General features: G+C 57.8%; 1 protein-coding gene across 11 annotated transcripts in view; it reads right to left on the reverse strand.

Annotated features, from left to right (window-relative positions):
• MPRIP (myosin phosphatase Rho interacting protein) overlaps window positions 1–20227 on the reverse strand; it is an 89700-nt gene that overhangs the window by 36349 nt on the left and 33124 nt on the right. For 5 of the 11 annotated variants that reach the window (XM_026082936.1, XM_026082938.1, XM_026082940.1 and 2 more), the window contains exons 4-7: window positions 16870–17021; window positions 12408–12492; window positions 7266–7476; window positions 3790–4306 (exon numbers count right to left, since the gene is read on the reverse strand). In XM_026082936.1, coding sequence (XP_025938721.1) covers window positions 3790–4306; window positions 7266–7476; window positions 12408–12492; window positions 16870–17021 — 965 coding nt within the window. Of the gene's footprint in view, window positions 1–3789; window positions 4307–7265; window positions 7477–12407; window positions 12493–16869; window positions 17022–20227 lie in introns of those variants that run through there. The other 6 variants (XM_026082946.1, XM_026082947.1, XM_026082944.1 and 3 more) reach the window with 4 other exon arrangements.

The following is a 20227-nucleotide window of genomic DNA, read 5'->3' on the forward strand; positions in this document are numbered from 1 at the left end:
GGATTCACCGGGATGCATCCCAAGAGCGGGCAAGGCACAGCTCGACCCTTCTCGGACCCAGACCCCCCGGTCCTGCCCGGCGCGAGGGCAGCGCTCGCAGGGCCCYGCCGCTCGGTGCCCGGAGCTGGCGCGCAGCCCCGTCCTGCCGCGTGCCAGCAGAGGGAACTCGCACACCGCCCGTCTGCCGGGCACGCCAAAACACGGGAGCACCTTCTCCTCCGCAGAAACAGYGGCTCTGCTTTCCGACTGCTTCTGATTCCTGTCTTAGAAGAGACCGAGAACTTGGGCGTCTGAACGCAGCGTGGAGCAGAAGTCGGGTGTAAATGGTCAACGAGCACGTTTGCAAGCGCAGCTCTGCACATGAGTCACAGAGGATCTCTTAACATAAGGAAACAGGACAAGAAGCCTGAAAAACAGCTTTATCGGGAGTTAAGATTATAGGTGTGTTACTCAAGGTTGGACCACCGGATGTTTAATMTAATTCTTTCCTATCTGCAACCCTGACATTCATGCACTGATTTCTGATTAGCAGAAAACGGGAGGAAAGGTTGAAAATACCAAAGGAATCAAAGCAAGTTAGTTTGGTTGCGCTGATAGATGAAAGGCAAATCTGAACGATGCCTGCYCGGTGTCTCTGGGGTTTGCATGTGCGCAAATGGTTTCAGGCAAGCGTTCCTGGACTTGTTAGTAGGTTACCGAGAAGGATTATTAGAAACAGTGTTAAACCCAGGGGGAGAAGTTGACCCCGCAGYGTGGAAGTGAGTTATTATATTTGCTCAACCTCAAAGAGCACAGCCTGAATTTGGAGAAAAAAAATGGAAAGACTATGTGGACTAAGTAAACTCAAATTTAAAAAGCAGCCAAGCCAAGCTGAGCAGGATGTCGGTGAATGTTAATTCTCTGGTATGATGCTAAACCGTCTCCCCATCGCCGGCCAAGTCCACCTGAGCGCCGAGAACAGAGGTCCCTTGGCTCCAGGAAACATAACCTCTCCCGCCCACGCAACCTGGCTCATCTCAGCACGGGCCAATTTGCAGATTGCTGCAGGAGAAAACAAACGAGCAAGTCCCTAAATCGAGCAGCCCGAGCTGTCCCTGCCGAGAGCTCGCTCCCCCAGAGCCACYGGCTGCAATCCTGGGCCAAGCCTGAACAAACCCTTTGGCAAGCAGGGACCCCCTTTCCCTGCTGTCTGCCATAACCTTGCTTCGAAGCACCACTTCCCCGTGCTGCACTAGGCTCAGCCATGCCGTCGGCAAGAGGAGACCGTGCTCCAGCCTCTCTTCTCAGCCCCAAAGCAGCAGCGGTTCCCATCAACCCTAACCGTTCTTTGGAAAATGTTCACCTCCAGCTCGAACGCCTGCCGGCGCAGCAGAAGGAAGCTATCCTGTAAAATACAGTATTTGTAGCCACTTTCTCTACCTCCCTCGTCAGTGGGTSGGAGCCCCCCAGGCAGCATTGGTATCCCGCATTCCCCTCAAGCACGAAACCAGAGGCGTGCGGGTTCCTCTCTATTTATGGGCTGCTTCACCCTGCAGTGCCCGGTGTAATGCCAGCCCCCAACTCCCCTTCCAGAGCTGCTTCGCTGGGCATGGGAAAAATCCTGAATGCAACAGCGCCAGGGCTCAGCTGGCCCGAGCAAGTGCCTCTTTACGCACGGGGGAGAAGGGGCGCTGCAGCCGCAGCCGAATCCCTTTTCCACTGGGTCAGACAACCCCTTCCCAGCCCCTGGCAGACCTGAGCAGGCAACAGGGTCTGGGGAAGACAAGTGCTGCTCTCTGGCTGTCAAACCAGAGCCTGGCTTGGCCAGATACTCCCCAAAGCAGGCCCTGAGATGGCACTGCAGGAGGCCATTTAGGATAAAAAATAGGAAAAGACATTTCCAGCAACCTCAGAATCGACCCGTTGCGTTCAGCGCCCACGCTGAACCGGGGGAACTGGGGAGCAGAACAAAGGCTCATATCTGCTCCTCTTCCTTGAGTAATATCGCTCAGATAAAGGCTCTGAGCTGCCATAGAAGAATATTTGCCAATATGAATATAGCAATAAAACCCTGTCAAATAGCCTCAGGAGCCCAGCTAGCAAATGGGCAGGAAAAAACAGACTTTCCCCCAGGAAAAGGCACCTACTAGCAGGAAACGGAATTAAGAGGACTGTGTGTGGCAGCAGCTTCTTCTCCCAGGCCCGTTACCTGCAGTAAATCTCTGCTCCTCTCTGTCCCTCTCGCTGTCCTTGGCTGGCCCAGGCCAGCCCAGCCGGCAGCACATCACCGCTCGCCTCCAGCGTGCTGGATCCCAAAGCTGCCCCATACCCGCAGCACACATCAYGCCAGGCCAGAACGAAGGGTTTCCAGCACAGGGAGAAGGAGCCATCCTCTAGCACTGGGGACACGTGCTGGCAGGGATGGCCCAACAGTGGCATGATCTGACCTACGCTTGGGCCAACACGCTACACGTTCAACTCATAAATCATGACTTATGAGCCTTTCTGCAGCCAGCGTCTGCAGACGGGGCTGCCAGGAGACCAGCGTGGCATCCTTCTCATGAGGCCCAGAGAGGAGCGAATTCCCGAGGCAAAGAGAAAGCCAACCCCGTCTTCCGCTCCTTTATCCTTCCCTCCTGCCAAACAGCAGCCTGGCACTTAATCTGCCCATCGCTAGGGCAGAGCCAGGGTAGACAGACTTAAGGATCCACCTGCCAATCTACAGCGTCGGCGCAAAGCTGCGTCGCGTTTCCCAGGACAGCTCTGAGCTTTCAGCACAAGAAAACCAGGCTGGAAAACAGTCCTTTAGGGGCTGCGAAGAAATGAGCTAGAAGCGCTTGCTGCAATCAGGCTAGAAAGAACATGCCCAGAGGAAGATCAGGGCAAGAAAATCAGACTGGCAGATAGCCCTCTCACCCGGGGCCTGTCTCCTGGTTTGCTCAACTGTCCTCGTTGCACAAATGCGTCCCCCCCGGGCGAGTCAAGCCCATCCTTCGCCTCGCCCAGGGAAAGCCAGGCATGCTCGTGTTTCGTGCAGGCGCGCATGCAGATGCCCTCCCCACCCTCCTGCCCCCCGGCCTCCTGCACGCTAAGCTGTTTTGCAGCCTGCTGCGCTCTCTCTCGGCACTGCACCCGGCTCTCCTCTCCCAGATTAAGGCCGTGACATTTGGAAACCTCTCTCAGCTCATTAGGCAGTTGCGTAACACCCCCAGCTCTAACACCGTTTAGAGAACTAACCTAATTAATGGTGCCAGCTGCCTCCCTGTGCTGGAAGGGGCAGGGGGAGGGTGGTCTTGCTTGCAAATATGGCAGCCAAACTTCACCCACCAAGTGTCTCGGCTGGCTGCCCTCAAAACAGTCTCAGGCAGGGTAACATTTGCCTCCTGGTGTTACCAAGGATGCCTCACTGCATAGCTGGTGTGGACAGGCCTCCCAGTTACCCTTAAATCCAGGCATACTGGAATGCAAGGGAGGGCTGAACAAACCGGACTGGCCTCAGGCTCAGTCTTGCTTTGGGCAACTGATGCCTTCAAACCCACCCGTGTGGGGAGCAGGGCATCCCCGGAGAGCTGCAGCACAGGGCAGTGCCACCCGAGCCACGGAGAGCAACGCCACTTGCCTCCGGCAGCGTTGGAATCCCAAACACGATTGGCAGCGACGTGCGCAGGCCGAGGGAGGAGAGCCAAGGGCTACACCTCATGTGCCCTGCAAACATCGCCTCCTCCATCCGGAGCTGCAGCAGGGAGGAGTGGACCAAACCTAACTGAAGTCGCGAGCATGCAAGAAAGAGATTAGCCACTCATCCCTTACCTTCTCTCATTGCCAAAGAGCCGGGCCACTTCTTCTCTCCCAGGGCTACGCGCCCGGGTTCTCCGCTCTAGCCGTTTCCTCTCCACCTGGAAGGCCTCACGATTACTGATCCTAATGGCCTTGGGAACGTCGGCCAGGGTGGTGTACTGCCGGCTGGCTTTAAAAGAAAGGGGGCGCCCCGATTTTTCAGCTCCCCTTGCTATATCTCTGCTGTTGGAGTCCTTGTGCATGGGGCAACTGTTCTTCGAGTCCAAGGAGTTCAGAGAGAAGCTGTGAATCATTCGGTCGCCTGATCGGGTACCTGGGGAAGGAAAGGGCTGGGCATGCTCCTGCGAGGGCGATTTGGGATAACTGTACCTGTTGTTTGGGGTGCTGGGGCTGGGAGGGCTCGGTGGGGGTGGCAACTGCTGTTCTTCCAGCTTCGAGTCTTGCTTGGTCTTCTCCAAGGAAAAGTAACCACTCTCGACACGTGTCTTCCGCCCACAGTCTATCCGGTCTCCGTTCATGGAGCTCTCATCTAAGGGAAAGAGAATTCAGCAGGTTTGGTTTCAAGTCCAAGTTCTGCCTTTTGGTAAGATACAAATTAAAAAAAAAAAAGCCCCGATTCCAATACGGAACAGCATAAGAAATGAGAGCAGAGACATGGCCTGGACCCCAACTCCAATTTCCACCTTCATTTGGCAGACAGATGGCCTTTGTGCTGCTGTGGCCTCTCAAATGCAACCATCATTAAGGCTCATTCAAAAGCTGAGATGATTTGCAGGGAACTGGGGAGCCCAGTCCAACCCTATCAGTCGGCACGGAGGTTGCTGACCAGCTCCTTGGTGGCGATACCCACGCAGCGAGCCACGCAGGCATGGACAGCATCAGAGATCAAGCCACCAGCTGGATGCAGTGGAGAGTGAAAAGGGTGGTGACAGCAGCAGAAACGTTCTTGGCTGGTGGGAGTATCGCTAGCAAGCTGCCGTGAGGTGCCCAGATAGCTCCCAGATCTGCTCGAGAGCTGCCCCACGGGAAGAAGGACAAGGTCAGCCTTCTCCTCTTCCTCAGGGAGGAAGAAGGCAGTGACCTAACCTCCAGGGAGTCTGCGAGGAGGGACGCACCGCATGAGCAGATAGTGGTGTTTTGTCCTGGCATAAAAGAGGAGACTTCTCAAGACCAACTGTACCTGTGTATATTGGAAGCAAGACCCGAGGTTCAGTCAGCAAACACCAATGCATTTCCTAATCACAAGCGCAACCAGCTTTCAGGTTGTCTGATTCCAGTAAAGTGCGGGGCGGGAGAGGGGAAGAGGAGGGCGGAAGGTGTGCTGACAGCTGGAGGAAGCTTGGATCCATCAAAAGCTCCTCAGGCCCTTCCTGCCAGGAGCACGGGGGGAAGGTGGAGGCTTCACTGGGACACAGGCGCTTTATGATGAACGGAAAAGATCTGTCGTGCTTCCTGTTGCCAGAGCACACTCCTGCCATCCAGCACCGGGAAAAGGGTGATCCACAGGAGCGATGGGGTCGCCACAGCTCTCTCCGCAAGGAGCAATTCGCAGCTCACACCAACGCAGCGCCGTGCAAGTCTTTCCCATGGATGGAAACCTCCAAATGACCCCAAGAAATGAGCTGCCCTCAGGCACTGCTGCTCTCAAACGCCTGTGCTGTGTCTGGGCATGGGGAAGGAGCTGAGCTGATCCGTGAGGAGGAGGACGGGACGGAGGACTTGTCAGGGTGCAGGTGCTGTGCGGGGCAGCTGTGCGGTCCCTCCCAGGAGGGACCTCGCCAGCCCGTAATAGCCATCGCAGTTACACTGTCTCCCGTTAAAAAGCCAATGCAAGGTGTGAATCCTAGCACTTTGCACTTATATATTTTTTGTTTCAAAGAAACCAAGCAGACTGTATGTAAGCAGGGAAATCCCGCAATTCTCTTTGGGGAAATTTCATATAACTGCCCACACTGTCTTCCCGAGCCCCGGCTGTGCCCCACAGCATCAGGAGCAAAACCCTACGGACGCATCCAAACCCTCTGGCTAACAGCAGGAGAGCAGGGGGAAAGCAGCCCCCGTAGCTCACCGCTYGGCTCGCGCAGATAAAGGAAGCAGGCTCAGCGTGTCTCCCCTCCCCGGGACTTAGCCAGAGGGAACACGGCCCAGGGCAGGAAAAAAGCCCCGGCCCCTATTGTTTCCCGGAGAACAATGCGGCAGCCCCAGGCGCCTTCCACGGGCTAATCAGGGAGACCAAATATAAACAGTTACCCTGCTCCAGGGACAGGATGAGGAAGCGGCGCACGGGCCTTGGCAGTCCCGATAACCGGGCCGAGCAGAGCGCAGCACCCTGCGGGCTGGCTGCGGGGGGACAGGCGCCGCTCGGGGACGTTGCAAAAAGCACTTTCCCCCTCCCGAGCACCGCTGCGGCGAGGGGAGCCCGAGCGGCGCGAGGCCAGGCAGCCCCGTCTCCCTGCCAAGGCATGGGGGCTCTCCACAACATGTTTTCCAGAACTTCACCCAGAATTGTCTCTCTTGAATTTCGGCCCGTAAGGCCACGGCAACACCACACCTTCCAGCGCTGTCACGCGGTGCCACAGCCTGTGGGGTCGCGCAGCAGAAGGCACGAAGGGACGCATGCCAGCATAGGTGCTTCCTCTTCATCGCTCTTGACAGGTTTCTGTGCCTCCTTCAGCATGCAATTTAATATTATAACTAATTTACTGGCTGGCTGCTCTCCAGAGGGGTGGCCTGGCTCCCCCGCCACACATACCCACTTTTCGCTTGGGCACTCGTCCGACGGCGGTGAGCCGGTTCAGGGAGCTGAACCAGCAGAGAGCTTTTCCCCGTACAGTTGTTTTGTGCTGGCTCAGCTGCCCGGCCCGGGTCACCGCAGCGTCACGCCAGCGTGGGGCTGCCACARGCACCAGCCTGGTCCAGCCGGAGCATCGCCTGCCTGCCCACACCATCCCCAGCGCAAGGACGGGATCGCGAGGGGAGCGGCACAGAGCTTGTTCCTGTTCAGAGGAATGGCCCTGTTTCGGCATTTAAATGTTTTTCTTAAGCTTCGTCTTTGTTTAGCTTCACGCAGAGCAAGCTCACACAGGCATGACGGAGCCGTATCTGCCCTTTTCCCGCAGACAGGTAATAAATCAGCTCCCGCGTCACGAGAACACGTCCTCTGGGCGACGCTGCTGGTAAAACCCTGCTTGGGAAGCACCTTCCACTTCCAGGCCCCAGGGTGCTACGCAACCGCCGCCCCACCGCCTTCCCGCACGGCACCGGAGCGGTCGAGCCATCTTCTCGGGGCAAACGGAGGCAACCTGGCGCATCCCGCCTCTGGGAGCAGCTGCAAAGCAGGTCGGCGGGAGCTGTGTCGCGGTGCTGAGCTCCCTGCAGCATCAGGCCCCCCGAGTCCTCCCAGGCCCCCTTCCCGGTGCTATAACACGAGGACGTGGGAAGGAGCTGGTTTCCCTGCCCGGTGGCGATGCAGCACCCTTCACTCTTACCTTCTTTGCCATCCAGCGCGGGTTCCTTCAGGGAGCTGGCAGCCGCTGCCGGGCTCTGCACCGGGCTCTGAGCTGGGCTGAGGCCGCTGCCTCCGTCTGCTTGGTCTTTGCCCCTCATTTCCTCCTGCCAAAGCGTGGACTTGGTGGCAGGGACCTTCTCCGCGCTGGGGATGTTGCTGCTGGTCACGGCCATCTTAGCGGGACCAGGCTCCTAAAGAGAAYGGGGGGGACAGTGGGGTTAGAGGAGGCCGCCGCCGCCGTGCCCGGCAGCCCCCGCGCAGGAGGGACGGGTCCTCACCGGTGCCAAGGGCCGCGCGCGGCTCTGCCCCCTCCGATCCTGCCTGTCCCGACGGGGCGGCTCCGTGCCACCACCCTGCGCCGGGAGAGCGCCGGCACTGCCGCCCCAAGGAAAAGCTCGCAGGGGGAAACCTGCCGCCAGGCCAGCGCGGCGGAGGGACGATCCGGGGCTTCCTTAGCTAAAGGCACAACCGCCACGCTCGCGGGGAGCGAGGAAACAGCCTTGGTTGCGCTCGCAGGCCGGTGCCTTCCCCCTCGCGTGCCACGCAGCGGCTCTCCCAGCTCCGCACGGCTCCCTCCTGCAGCCCTGCGCCCGCGCTAACGCTGCACGTCCGGGTCTGCTGGTTCCTGCCTCCAGGCAGCCTTGTAGGAAGCCTGGGGACGGTCCTCACACCTCCTCCGAAACCCGGGGACCTCCACATTTCTCTTTGCACCAACGTGGGCTTGGATACATAAGCTACTTATCGCGACTCACTCTCTCCCGAAGACCGTGACTGTGCACACAGCCCGGCCCACAAGACGCAGCCGCCCTCAAAGGATGACCAGCGAAACCCCTTTGCAAAATCTGCCTTCACCCGCTTCCCAGCACAGGGGCTCCACCTGCTCCGATCTCCGTCCCGCAGTTTATTCTTCCACATCTTCAGTTCCAAAAAGGCGACCTGGCCGCTCCCGTCCTCTGCCCCTGATGTTCACACCCTCCCAGGGCCGGGGAGACCAACCTCGGCTGCAAATCCACCTTATCTCTGCAGCGCAACAGCCTCCCCCAGCACTGCAGGACTCGCGGCAAGTCTCTCCCATTTTGCCTGCCCCCCGGCGCCCCTCGCCGCCCGGCCGCTATCTCCTCGGCAAAGCACCACGTCAGTGCGGCGACTTCGCGCAGAGCCACGGGCAGCTCTCCCCCTTCTCTCCCACGTTCAAGCTACAGGACATCAGATGGAGAAGAAAATTCATTCCCTGTCACTAGCAGCTGTGTTGTTTGTTTGTCACAATTGGTTTGTTACGGGCCATTGATAAAAACAACAACAAAAAAAACCCCAAGCAGTGCTATATTACTCCTGGGTGTTTTGGCTACATAACAGGACGTTTGTTTTAGAAAGGAAATACAATATTGCATTGAGCTTTATGTTATTTTAAAATGATACGCATCATTTTAAATGCATCACCAGCTATGACGGGCTCTGGAATAAATCAGATAATGATGCCATTTTCGTAGCTACATTTGCACCAGCACAGGCTGGCTGCCGGCTCCGGCTGCCGCAGAGGCAGCCCAGGTTCAACGCACGCCTGGGAAGAGGCAGCAGCTTTCCCAACTGCTTAGGGTTTGGCTTTGCTTATTAGCAGCTGTTTTGCTGTTGTCATATTAAATTTCTGCATTAGCGGAAAATTTTCCTTAAAGCCACCAATAAATCAAAGACAATTAACTCCCCCCGTAGTCCCCATACCGTGGGAATCTTCCCAGTTGCTGGCACCCTTTCGACGCCCGGTGGGGAAATGCAGGCGCGGGGCAGCGCCCGAGAGAGAACCTGCCGGCTGCAGCACGGACCCTGCGTGGGGGCATCGCCGCTCCTGCCCTCTGCCATGGCAGCGGAGCGGTTGATGGGTTTTTCCTGCCATACCTCGAAGGCTTTGGCTGTAGGAGCGCGCTGTTGCGGGGATTTCGTACGGAGTCCACAGGTGCCCGCTGCACGCGCTGCTACCCGCCAAGCCCCCTTTTCCACAACAAGCAGCAAACTGACCTCTGTTTTTTAAAAATCCCCTTGGAAATACCATCCTAACAGAGCAGGATTTTGAAGGTAAATGCTCCACATTTCCTTGATCCAAAAGCCCAAAGCTAGTAGTCAGCTTAGGATATGTATTTTTATATATCTCATATGCACACCCCCACATAATTATTTCTAGATACGCATTTAATTAGACACATGAGGGTCGAAAAGCAGTCTATAGGCAAGCAGAGAAATTAAGTCTTTATCATTCAGAGACATGAACGGCTCAGAAAAGGGGCGTACACGAAGTCTTGAAAGCCAACCTCCAGTCGGAGTTGCAGTAAGAGATGTTTGGGCACGTATGAGGCTGATGCGCCCTCGTGCAAACCAGCCCTGAAGCAGAGGGTAGCAACTCCGAGCTGCGACTTCAGCCCCAAAACGTGCCTCCATCTCCCAGGAACAGCCAGCGGCCAGATGCCGGCAGCGCACAGGCTCTCCTGGAGCACGACAAAAACCGTGGGAGGAAGCCAACCTTCTCCTCCCCAGCCTGCAGTGTGCTTGCAAAGCCAAGGTGAAAACCTCCTCGGACGGCTCTAATGCTGCCCTCTGTGTGCTGCCCGCTAGCACAATATTCCCCGCTTCCCTTGCATTGATTGCTCCCAACCTGGTGTTGGGCAGCAAGAAGATGGGAAAAGCCGAGGGGAGCTGAAAATGGCCCCGATGGCCCAGGACTGCTTGGCTCCAGCCAGGCCCTGCTGCTGTGGGGAGGAGGGAAGGACAGAAAAAACTACCTAAGAGTGAGAAAAAGGAGAAATAGCCTCTTTTTCTCTTTCTTTTTTCAAATCACAAAGGCGTCCATCCCTCCCTGAGTGGCGCTCGGACACAATCCACTGCTGGATTAGAGGGTGGCCGTCTTTAAAAAGAAATTAGGCTTTCTCCGCCGGCACCAGGAGAGAGGCCTGAAAGGCAGCCAAGTTCAACAGAAGCCATTTCGCAGAGGGCGATTTGGTGCTGGTTTTTTCCCCGGCACCCTCTGGCCATCCCCTGCCGCTGCCCGGCCGTGGTGCCGGCGGGAGGGAGCCCACGTCCGCACCGAATCGGCCCTGCAGCCGGCCTCTGCCCAGCTGCTGGAAGCCAAAAAAGCAGCCGGTCCGGTGGGAAAACCCACTGCGCAGGGATGCTCTGCCGGTGCCGGCGGGGCCGAGGCAGGGAACCGCGGGTCGAGGCGATGTGTCCGGGTGCGGAGGGCTCTCGCCGCCTGGACCCCGCACCCGGGGAGCCCGGCCGTGGGCTGCGGGGAGCGAGCGGCCTCCCCACAGCCGCTTCCCTTATTTGGTGCTCAGGAGCGCGGATCCTGTATGGTTTCCAAGAAGTTGCCATGGCGATGAAATGTAACCCAGAATGATGTTTTTCTGGCTCCGTGCCCCTCTCCTCCCCCTGGCCCCCTCCTGAACCCAGCTGGGCTTTGCTGCTGCGCAGGGCTCCTCGCTCGCCGCCGTCCCTCCCCGCTCGCGGGTACGGTGCTGCGCGTCCTGCCTGGCCACGCCAGCTTCCCCGCACACCCAGACATGGCACGCCGGCGAGGCAGCTCTCACGGGCTTGGAGAAGAGGCCGAGCAACTCGTACCATGTCAGGTCTCAGCCACGGAGCGAGGAGGTGCCTCCCCCGGGCATCACTGGAGCCGCAGCGCTTGAGGGGTTGTCACCAGCCCAAGCCTTTGGCAGGAGGTGGCTCAGAAGACTTATAATACCTGCTAAATGATGCTCTTTCCCCATTTTTTCCCTATGGTCCAGAAGGTCTTGGCGTAGCTAACTTGATTCAGATGAACACCATGCAAAACCCAGCCATGGCCCTCCGCGCACCTGGACAATCCTGAGGACTTCGCCACGGAGGAATCCTAGGGAAACTCAACAGTTCCCCCCAACCAGAAACCAGGGGCCAGGGGAGGCCTGAAGCTGCTTTCCGACCGCCGGTGCGGCAGGCAGGGCAGCGCGGGTCGGCCGGATGAGCTCTCCCAGCCGGCCCCTCTCAGCAGCCGGCCCGCAGCGGCAGGACACGCACGCGGAGGTCAGGCTGCTCCGGGGACGCGGCCGTTCTCAGCCCCGGAGCCAGACGAGCGTGGCCTCGGGGTCAAATTCCAAATCTGTGGGATTCTCCCCCACTCCGGCCATGTGGGAGCCTGGCAGGAATGAGTGAGTCACGGCCGGCCCCGGCTTTTACCATTTATAGTCAAAGCGAGCGCGAAGCCATCGCCAGGTCCCTGGAGAGCACAGCTCCAGTCCCGAAGCTCCCAGCCCAGCCCTGGCCTTTAGCATTTTCCTTTCGTTCCCATTATCTCCGGGGTCATCTCAAACGGGGTAACCGGAGCCCTATGGAATTTCAGCATGTTTCTGCCTAAAAGGCCCGAGGACGGCCAGGATCCCTTGCCCATCTTCCCAGACCCCACCGCGTGCCACGCACACCCCTACGCCCCAGGGAGACCATTTGGGGCGCTTCGATCCGCGGCTGGGAGAGCCCGTGTTACAGCGCTGATGCCATCTTGCAGCGGGGACAGAGGACGGCAGCTGGAGAACAAAACACACAGGCACGCGGCTCCCTTACGTGCCCTGCTCAATCTAAGCACTTGCACTCCTCTGGCCGCACACCTTCACCAGCCTCATCACTGCTGCCCGCAAACCCTGTCCCATACAGCCTGCCTGGAGAGAACGGGATTAGATGGAAAGGGTGACCAGGAGAGACCCATCCGTACTGCGAGCAACTCCGAGAGAGAGCAGAGCCCAGATGGGAAAGGGTGGGTAGAGGGTTTAAATACTGCTGCTGCAGGACTTTTCAGACCAGGCTAACCAGCCAACACAGCACATGCATCCTCAAAGTCAGGGAAGGAGCAGCATGTGACCCTGGGAAGTGACATCCAGAAATTAATTCACACCATCCTTGCTGCCCTGGCTCTCTCCCCTGCTTTCACCCTCTGCAAACGCAGCCAGCAGCCCACGTTTTGTGTCAGCCTGGCTCATGGTGGGGGAGATCTTCCCTGGGAGGCGAGCAATGCTGCGGCCCGAGGTGGAAGCAGCAGAAGGAGACAAACTGTTCCCCTTTGGGGTCACGAGGGACCAGGTCGCGGTGGATCACCACCTGGGGTTACCTGAGGAGTTGGGGGCTCTACCTTCCTCTTCTTCTTCTGATTCTGCTTGTTCGTCCTCGGATAGACTATCAACATCTCCAGCCACCTGTGAGCAAAGAAGAGCAAAAGGTGAGGTTTGTGCCGAAGGACAGTGAAGAGGGAAGGCAGGGAGGGGATGAGAGTGGTGCTCATGCTCAAGCATGGGGTGTAGACATCGCTCATGGGTGCAGATCCCAAAGCTACTTCCCCTGTAATGTGGGGACTCCTCTGGCAACGCCACCCAGGTAGACACAGCCCCATCCCTCCTTCAGACCTCTCCCTTCCAAGCAAACCTCTCAGCTGCCCTCCAGAGATGGAGCTTGTGTTGTGTGGGATTTGGGAGGCATCAACATTTCCATTACTAACCACAGTTTTCAGGCATTTCTAACTTGGCCATAAAAAGTCCCCCGAGCTGGAACTTGGCATGCAGAAGAACTCAACCTCTCCAAGTTGGTTAGGGTCAACAGGGCAAATAGTACCCAGAAGTTGCCCCAAAACTCAGCAACCACATCTCAGGGGAAAAACAACTTCTGAGGAAGGACAGGAGGGAGGAGGGACAGGGGACAGCTCCAGGACAACCCCAGGACTGCTTTGACTCACACGCTGCTTGCTCCAAGAGAGAAGCAGTGCACAAGGATGACAAGGGACAGGAATTCAAGGATCTTGAAAGACAGCAGAGAGCTCGTCAACAGCATCCTATCAGAGCAGGCAGATCCTCCCTGGCAGGACCTTCTCTTTTCAGAGATGCTAACACCAATGCATTGCACACAATGCCTTTTTGTCTAAGAAAAGGCAGGGTAAACTTGGCATTCAGAAGTCCAGCCACTGTACAAGTCATTTGTTTGGTGGATTCTCCTATGCCTTGTCACTATGGCCTGACAAGCTGCCTGGGTATCTCTGTTAACTCAATCAGGATCCATGGACTGCTGGAAAATTTTCATGCTTCAGATTTTCATGTTTTGCTCTCCTATTCCCCCCACTTTGCATGACGCTGTTGTAAAGAGTTTTGAGATGACCACATCAAGTGGGTTTTGGTTAAGCAATAAATGCCAGAAGCATGCAACGAGCGTAAAACAAATTCTCCCTGAGCCGGGGAAATCTTCCTGTCGTGCTGCAACTGCAAATGAAACTCGTCTGGCTCGGAACCAGAACGGGACTTTTTCAGGATGATTAATGCTTGCAGTCAGAAGCAAACGCACTGCTTCAAAATACGATGCTGGGCCAATGAACAATAAATCAGCCCCACCTTGCTCTGCAATGTCTCTCCCTCTCAGCACTGCTAGCAGGATCCAGGAACAAAAGACTGAGCTGTGTGCTGGAACATGGGGGAGAAGGAAAAGCCAAGCAGGGCACAGAGAGGCGGTTTTGTCATGTTTTGGGGAGTAATGGAGCACAAAGAGGAGCCTGAGGATGGAGACGAAGGGAAGCAGCAGCGCGGCAGGGCCAGGTCAGGGGAGCAGAGCTCAGCAAGAGGCCGTGGGAGGCTGCTGATTCTCTGGGAAGGGAAGGGAAAACAGGAACATCCCGCAGAGCAGATACGAGTCCGAGACCCAGAGCGGGATGAGCCTTGGTAGATGGCTCTGGTCAGCCTACGGCAGAAGCACACTCTCCCACCCCTTCCTCTGACTGGCAGGGCAAGAAAGGGAGAAGCAATCTCTGAAGGCCTTTTAAATATGTAACAGCAACCATCGCCCACGAGGGCAAAGGACTCAATAAAGTGCCAGAGTCCCTAGCAAACGGACAAGGCACTCGCACCCTCTCCTCAGCATGCCCCAGTGCAGCGTGTGCACCATGAAACCAGGGGACTGGAGGAGAACAGGACCACGCAACTACAGCCACTACCGCTTCACTAGCCAATTTGCTCCACCTCATCCCACCACCTGTCCAGAGCCAGGTCCTCCACAGCATGCTTGCCTCATGCCTGCACTCAACCGAGACAGGCACTTGGTATCCCGGCTCCAGAAAGACAGGTCTGCCTGCCCGACGTGGCACACGTCATGGCTGAGAAGGGTGGAGGGGAGAAGGGGGTTCGCCTGCATTCAAGTTTCTCAGTAGAACATTGGACATCACAGGGAAGTTTTAATATATGAAAAGTAAACATCCGAGCCAATTCCCAAGCTCTCTGCAGGAAAATGCCTATTTCAGCTAATATTTACTAAAATGAGAGTCACAACCAAACAGAATGCTTGGAAATACAAATCATTTCAACAGGAAGCACCAAATTCTTTCGTTCCAAGGTTTGGAAGAGAGGAGAAGATGGCATGCTTCTGGAAGAACAGGAAAAATGTTTCATCCCTTTAGCTTTCTGTTCTAGTTCCAAATGTCAACTAATTTTGAATCACTGAACTTCCCCTTCGGATAAAATCTCTGCTCCCCAGCCTCTCCTTTTGCTCTGTTCATTTGTAGCCGGGTGTTTTTCTGCTGGCAGCATCAGAGCAGAGCTCAGCGGTGGAGCAGCCTGGGAGGAAGACACCAAGCGAAGGTGCCGGGTCCTGTCCGGAGCAAGGAAGGGATGTGATCCACGAGGAGCAGTACGGGAAATGCTCGCAGCTGAACAGCAGCAGCATCACCATCCTTTGGTTTGTGCTGATGGGCTCAGAGCCCGAGAAGCACCCTCACCACCACTGCGTTCAATCCGAGCCCATGTAAGCCTGAGACCGAGGGACAAGGATGTTTCTAGGTCACCATCCAACACCTGGAGCTGGGAAATCTACTGGGATTTGCTCTCTTGAGTGACTTAATCTTCGGCGTTGCTGAGCAACCGCATCCCAGTGGCAGGCACTCATAAGAGTGATGATATTTTAATCTTCCTCTAAGGTCAGATGCTCAGTTGGGACTGGGGGGTGGTGGGCTGGTAACCAAATCCCTCTATGTTCCCTCTCCGCAGAGAACAAGCAGAGAATAGACAGACACTGCGAAGACAAGGCTGCCACAAGGACATGAATAAATACAGAGCAGAGATGGCCCCGAGGATGCCATGCCTGCCCCGGGGGCGCTGATGAGGACCTGGTGGTGTGTGACACTCAGGGTCGGACAGCCAGCCCTTGGACTGCCCAGACCACCTCTGGTGTGGGAACAGGGGGTCCTGGGGTGGCTCAGGGGCTCCAGAGAGGCCGGCACCAAACTGCAAGGACACCAAATGCGTTGAACCTGCCAAACCACAAAGCTGCCCCAGAAACCTGTGCCCAGCAGCGTCCCTAGGTGGGACGCACGATCGGACACCGCGGTAAAAGCACCGGCTACCGCAGGAGTCACCCCGGCACAGATCATCTCCTAGCCCATCCCCGCGTTCACCCTGCAGCCGAGCCTCTTCCCTCGGCTAGTAAATAGCTCCTTTTTTCCTTGCTAGGACCAAAGCTGCCAAGGCCAGCCCAGAAGCATTTCGGCATCAGATGCGCTCTCCAAACATTCAACAAACGCTCCAGTGTAATTCAGCTCTCTCCCGCGGGTAAACGCCTCTGTTGTTCTGCTGCAGTAAGCAGGATATTGCCCAATGGCAGACAACAAAACTGACCTGAAAATGGTGGCCTTCATAAGTAACTAGTGACTCAAGAACATCTCAGCCTTGGGGCCCAGCCAAGGCTCCTAAAAGAGGCTGAGCTTTCTGAATCACTGGCTCTATAAGGTGTCCGGCATGTTGGGAAGCCTCAGGCTCCAGCCCAGCAGGCAAGGCTGAGCACGCGCACTAAGCACCGAGGAAGGGCTTAAATCATCCACCACCGCACAGGTCTCCGCTGAAGTCGGTGCTCATGCTCACACCATAAATCTGGCAGCTCAAGGGGGTTGTACAGGCTCCTGCTGTACTGCAGAGCACCAGGTGACTGCAGGGGTCCAAGAGGCAGGGGAGCGGAGAAGGGAAAAGAAAACCTGTCCTTGCCAAAAAGGAGGAGAAAACCGAGGCTGACCGCGAGGAAGCAATTACACACAGCCCCTGGGATCGCCCTTGTAGCAGGCAGTTGCCAACACATGTGCAGCGTAATCTCTTTATGCCTTCCAGTTCCTTCCTCGGGGAGCGCATCTGTGCCCGACCTGTCCAGATGTGCAGCGCACACTCTGCCAGGCAGCTTCCACGCTCCCTGTTGAAATTGGCCAGCGCGGCTGTTTTGGTTTCCATTGCCAAAGTGCACAACGAAGATAAAAGGTGAGCTTAGTGCAAAGCCCTGCAAGAGCCCCATGCAGCGTCCTGCGCAGCATCCGAGCAGGGCTGCCAGCCCTGGTACCACTGAGCAGGGCCACAGGGCCCCTCTGCCTCCAGGGCAAACCTGGGGAGAAGCTGCAAAAAACCCCGTGTGGTCGCAGTGACCCATCACACATGGATCAATCTCAGTAGGTAGTGCCACAGCTATGGTGGGGCTGTGCTTGGACATGGTGTTACCCATCCTCCTCTTCCTCCCTGCTGAACTAAAAGCCCCAAGCGTGGCTCAGCCCCCGGATCTCCACTCACCCGCTGATGATCTCCTTGCTCTCAGCTCGGATGAAGTGCTCCTTCTCCGGGGTCAGGATGCACAAGGAGAATTTCTGCCCCGTCCGACTCTCCCCGTCCACCACATCCGTGCACTGGTTCATGTTGATGGTGCCCTGCGGGAGGGTTGTTGGCTGGAAGGGGAAGGAGAAAGGAAGAGCATTTAAGCAGAGAAGAGCAGATGAGCACAGAGTTCACCTTGAGTCCTAAAACCCCTCCTTGGGACAGTGGCACCCAACGGACCAAGACTTTTGCAATCCTGGCACTGTCAGGAACTGATTCTGCCCTTCCCGCTGCAGAGAAGCACTTTGCCCCCACTGCCCGCAGGCCAGGCCAGGTGCCCAGAGCTGTTTTGGCAGGCCTGGTCCCCACATGCGTGCCGGCAAAACCCTGGGGATACAAACCAGTGGGTACAACCCCAGCCGGCCCATCCAGGTCCGCTTTTGCCAGGGAGACAAGACCCTTCCTATTCCCAATGCCTGGGAAAGGATCGCTGCCCCATGGCAGCCCAGGAGGGGTGGAAAAAGCAGTGAGACCCCGCTCGGCCCCTCCGCGGGGGGCGCAGGCCCTGCGCATCCCCGTCTCGCCCTGTGTCATGGCGTTTGCCCGGCACAGCTACACGCGGGAGCATTGCACTGCTCCGGGGCTGACCTTTGCTGGAAGAGGCCGGGAAGGGGGGAGCGTGGCAGGGAAGAGGGGGCGAATCTGCTTTTTCATCGGGCTGGGCCAGCAGCCAGCCAGGCCATGAGCGCACACACACACACACACACACGCCGGGTTTTTCCCATTAAAGTTAACGAAACGTGGAGTTTGCCGGTGCCTCCCCTTGCCAGCCCTCCGGCCCACACATCAACAGCTGCCTAAGCAGGTGCCCGAAGTGCTCGGCCGGGCCGCGGGGAAGGACCGTGGCGTGCAAAAGGGGTTTCATTTATCTGACGGGCTCTGCAAACACGGTGGTGCCTCCTGGCAGCATTACTGCAGAAAGAACAGGTCTGGGGAGAAAGCAGGAGGTGTCTGCCAAGGGTTTTGCTCGGCCGGCCACGGGGCAAAGTCCCCCCGCCGCGAGGGCCTGTGATTTACGCCACGCTGCCCCGGGGGTGGCAGGATCCTGACCTCGGGGGGAGGATTTCTTGCATGCACACTCGGGTTTGGACACACGGCCCCTCCGCCCCGAACGAGGATCAAGTAGGAAGCAACAGGAGCCACCAAGTCCCTTCGCGTGGCCACCGAATGATCCCCTCGCTCCCGGCAGATCAAACCCGCCGGCCTGAGTCCCCGTGCCGGAGGTGGCCGGGCCCTGGCAGACGTTCCCTGCCCGGGGAGCGGGGAGGGGAGCGTGGGGGGGGCTGCGAGACGTGTTAGCGCTGACGAGAGCCGACGGGTCCATCTGGAGCAGCTCGGGCTCATCCGATTACAGCCCGGCCTCCTCTCGCCTGCCGGCGGCACGGCGCCCTGCAGCCCGCCCTCCCTCCTCTCCCCAAACCAGGGATGCCGCAGGCTCCGTCCCTGTCCCCTACTCTGCCTCTCCCCCCAGCACGGTGCCGGAGCGGTTCCCAAAATGTCCCAGCACGGGGACAGCGCTCCTCGGCACCTGCCTGCGGCGGGAGCAGGCACCGATCCCGGCTCCGCAGCGGGGCCGCTCGCCCTCGCAGCTCCCCAGGCAGCGCGTGAACCCTCGCCAGGGAGGCGAAAAGGCGAGCGGAGGAGCCCTGCACCGAGCAGGCATCCAAACCAGCTCCGCTGGCGCCTCCTCGCCCCCGGCGAAGCCTCCTCGCGCCCTCCAGATGGCAAGGCCAACGGGGTGAATTATTTTTGGCAGACGCTGCCGAGGGTTTTACCATGGAAACCGGCTCCCCTGCCAGCAAAACACCTTCAAAAGCAGCCTGCGCGGTGCAAAAAAGGGAGCCCGGCGGTGCCTGGGGGGAGCTGGGAACAGCCCCAGCCCGCGACCCGGGACATGCACTTCAGCCCCCCGAGACCCCTGGTTCCCCCGACTGCAGAGCAGGAGAAAGGTCCCCCCTTCCCCGTGAGCAAGGCTTTTAGTGCGGCCGTGCCTCAAGACCGATCAAGGAAGGAAGGAGAGTGTCCCGAGACGGCGCGGAGAGGGCCCTACGGAGCGGGGGAGGCTGGAGGTGGCAGCGCCCAGCCCGGCGCGGGGCCCGGCGGAGGGGCCAGCCTTCTCTCTGCGACACCAAAACCTCTTTGTTCTTTCCGAAAACTGGCAGCGGTGTCCCCAGATCCTGCCGGGGGAAGGGCAAGAAAAGCCGAGCGCAAACCCACGTCGCGTCCCGAGCGCAGCCTGCCTTCTTCACCCGGTGCCACAGGAAGTCGATTCCTAAGAGGATTTTTTGTTTTAGACAACAAAAATAAAATCCCGCTTTCCGGTAGCTATAAAAATCCTACGGAAAAACTTTCTCCCGCTCCAAGTGGAGTCTTAGAAACGTTTTGTCTCACTTGGCTTTGGCACAGCCAAGGCTTCCAGGACCATAAAACTCTGGATTACTGCGTGGGCTCAACCCTGTTCCCCACCCGGAGCATTTTTACACGAGGGAACGCAACCAGGACATGGAAAAAGAGGGATGAGGGCTTCACCTGATTCACCAAAGGGCACCCTGGGCCACTGACTCCCTCCCTCTTACCACGTGCACCCTTAAAACCCCTGGGAGGCATCGCGGGTATCAAAGCACAGTGAGGATTTGGCACGTCACGCCAAAAGCAAGCAGGACAGGAGGAGACAGCTCCTTGCAGAAGGTATCTATCTCCTCTCCTCCTGCCTTAACCCCACGGCGGAGTTCAGAGCAGCCTCCCCAGTTGCTCACACCCAGACCGACCAACACACGCCGGCAGTGGAGCAGCCGGTTTCAGGCCGGCTCCCACCACCGGGCCGGCTCTCTGAAGTGGTTTTGCTGCACACCCATCCTTGCAATGGCCAAAACGTGCATCTCGCGCCGCTCAAGAGCAGCCCGCCACGTCGGCCCCCACCTCCGCTGCCTCTCCAACCCCCCGTGCCATGGACAACGGCACTCTGAAAAGATCTGGCATCAGAATGGTTCCTGAAGCCCACGCTGAGCATGAACCGAGCTCTCCAAGCTGTCCGTGGGTCCGGCCTGATCTGCGGGGTGCAGCTCGGGGACATGGATAACTCCCTTCGCCTTCTCCGGCTGAAAGCAGGAGTGAAAGAGGGAAGAAAACGCACCGCGGCCAAAGCCGAGGGGAGACACCTGAAGGTGCCCCGCACGCTGCCCCACACCTCCTGGGAGGAGATGAAACCTGACAGGCAAACAGCCTCGCTCGGGAATTATTTAAATTCTTTTAAATCTGTTTATTCCCTTCCTCGGAG

The sequence above is a fragment of the Apteryx rowi genome, unplaced genomic scaffold, assembly GCF_003343035.1.
Source record: "Apteryx rowi isolate R43461 unplaced genomic scaffold, aptRow1 scaffold_6, whole genome shotgun sequence".
Taxonomy (NCBI): Eukaryota; Metazoa; Chordata; class Aves; order Apterygiformes; family Apterygidae; genus Apteryx; species Apteryx rowi.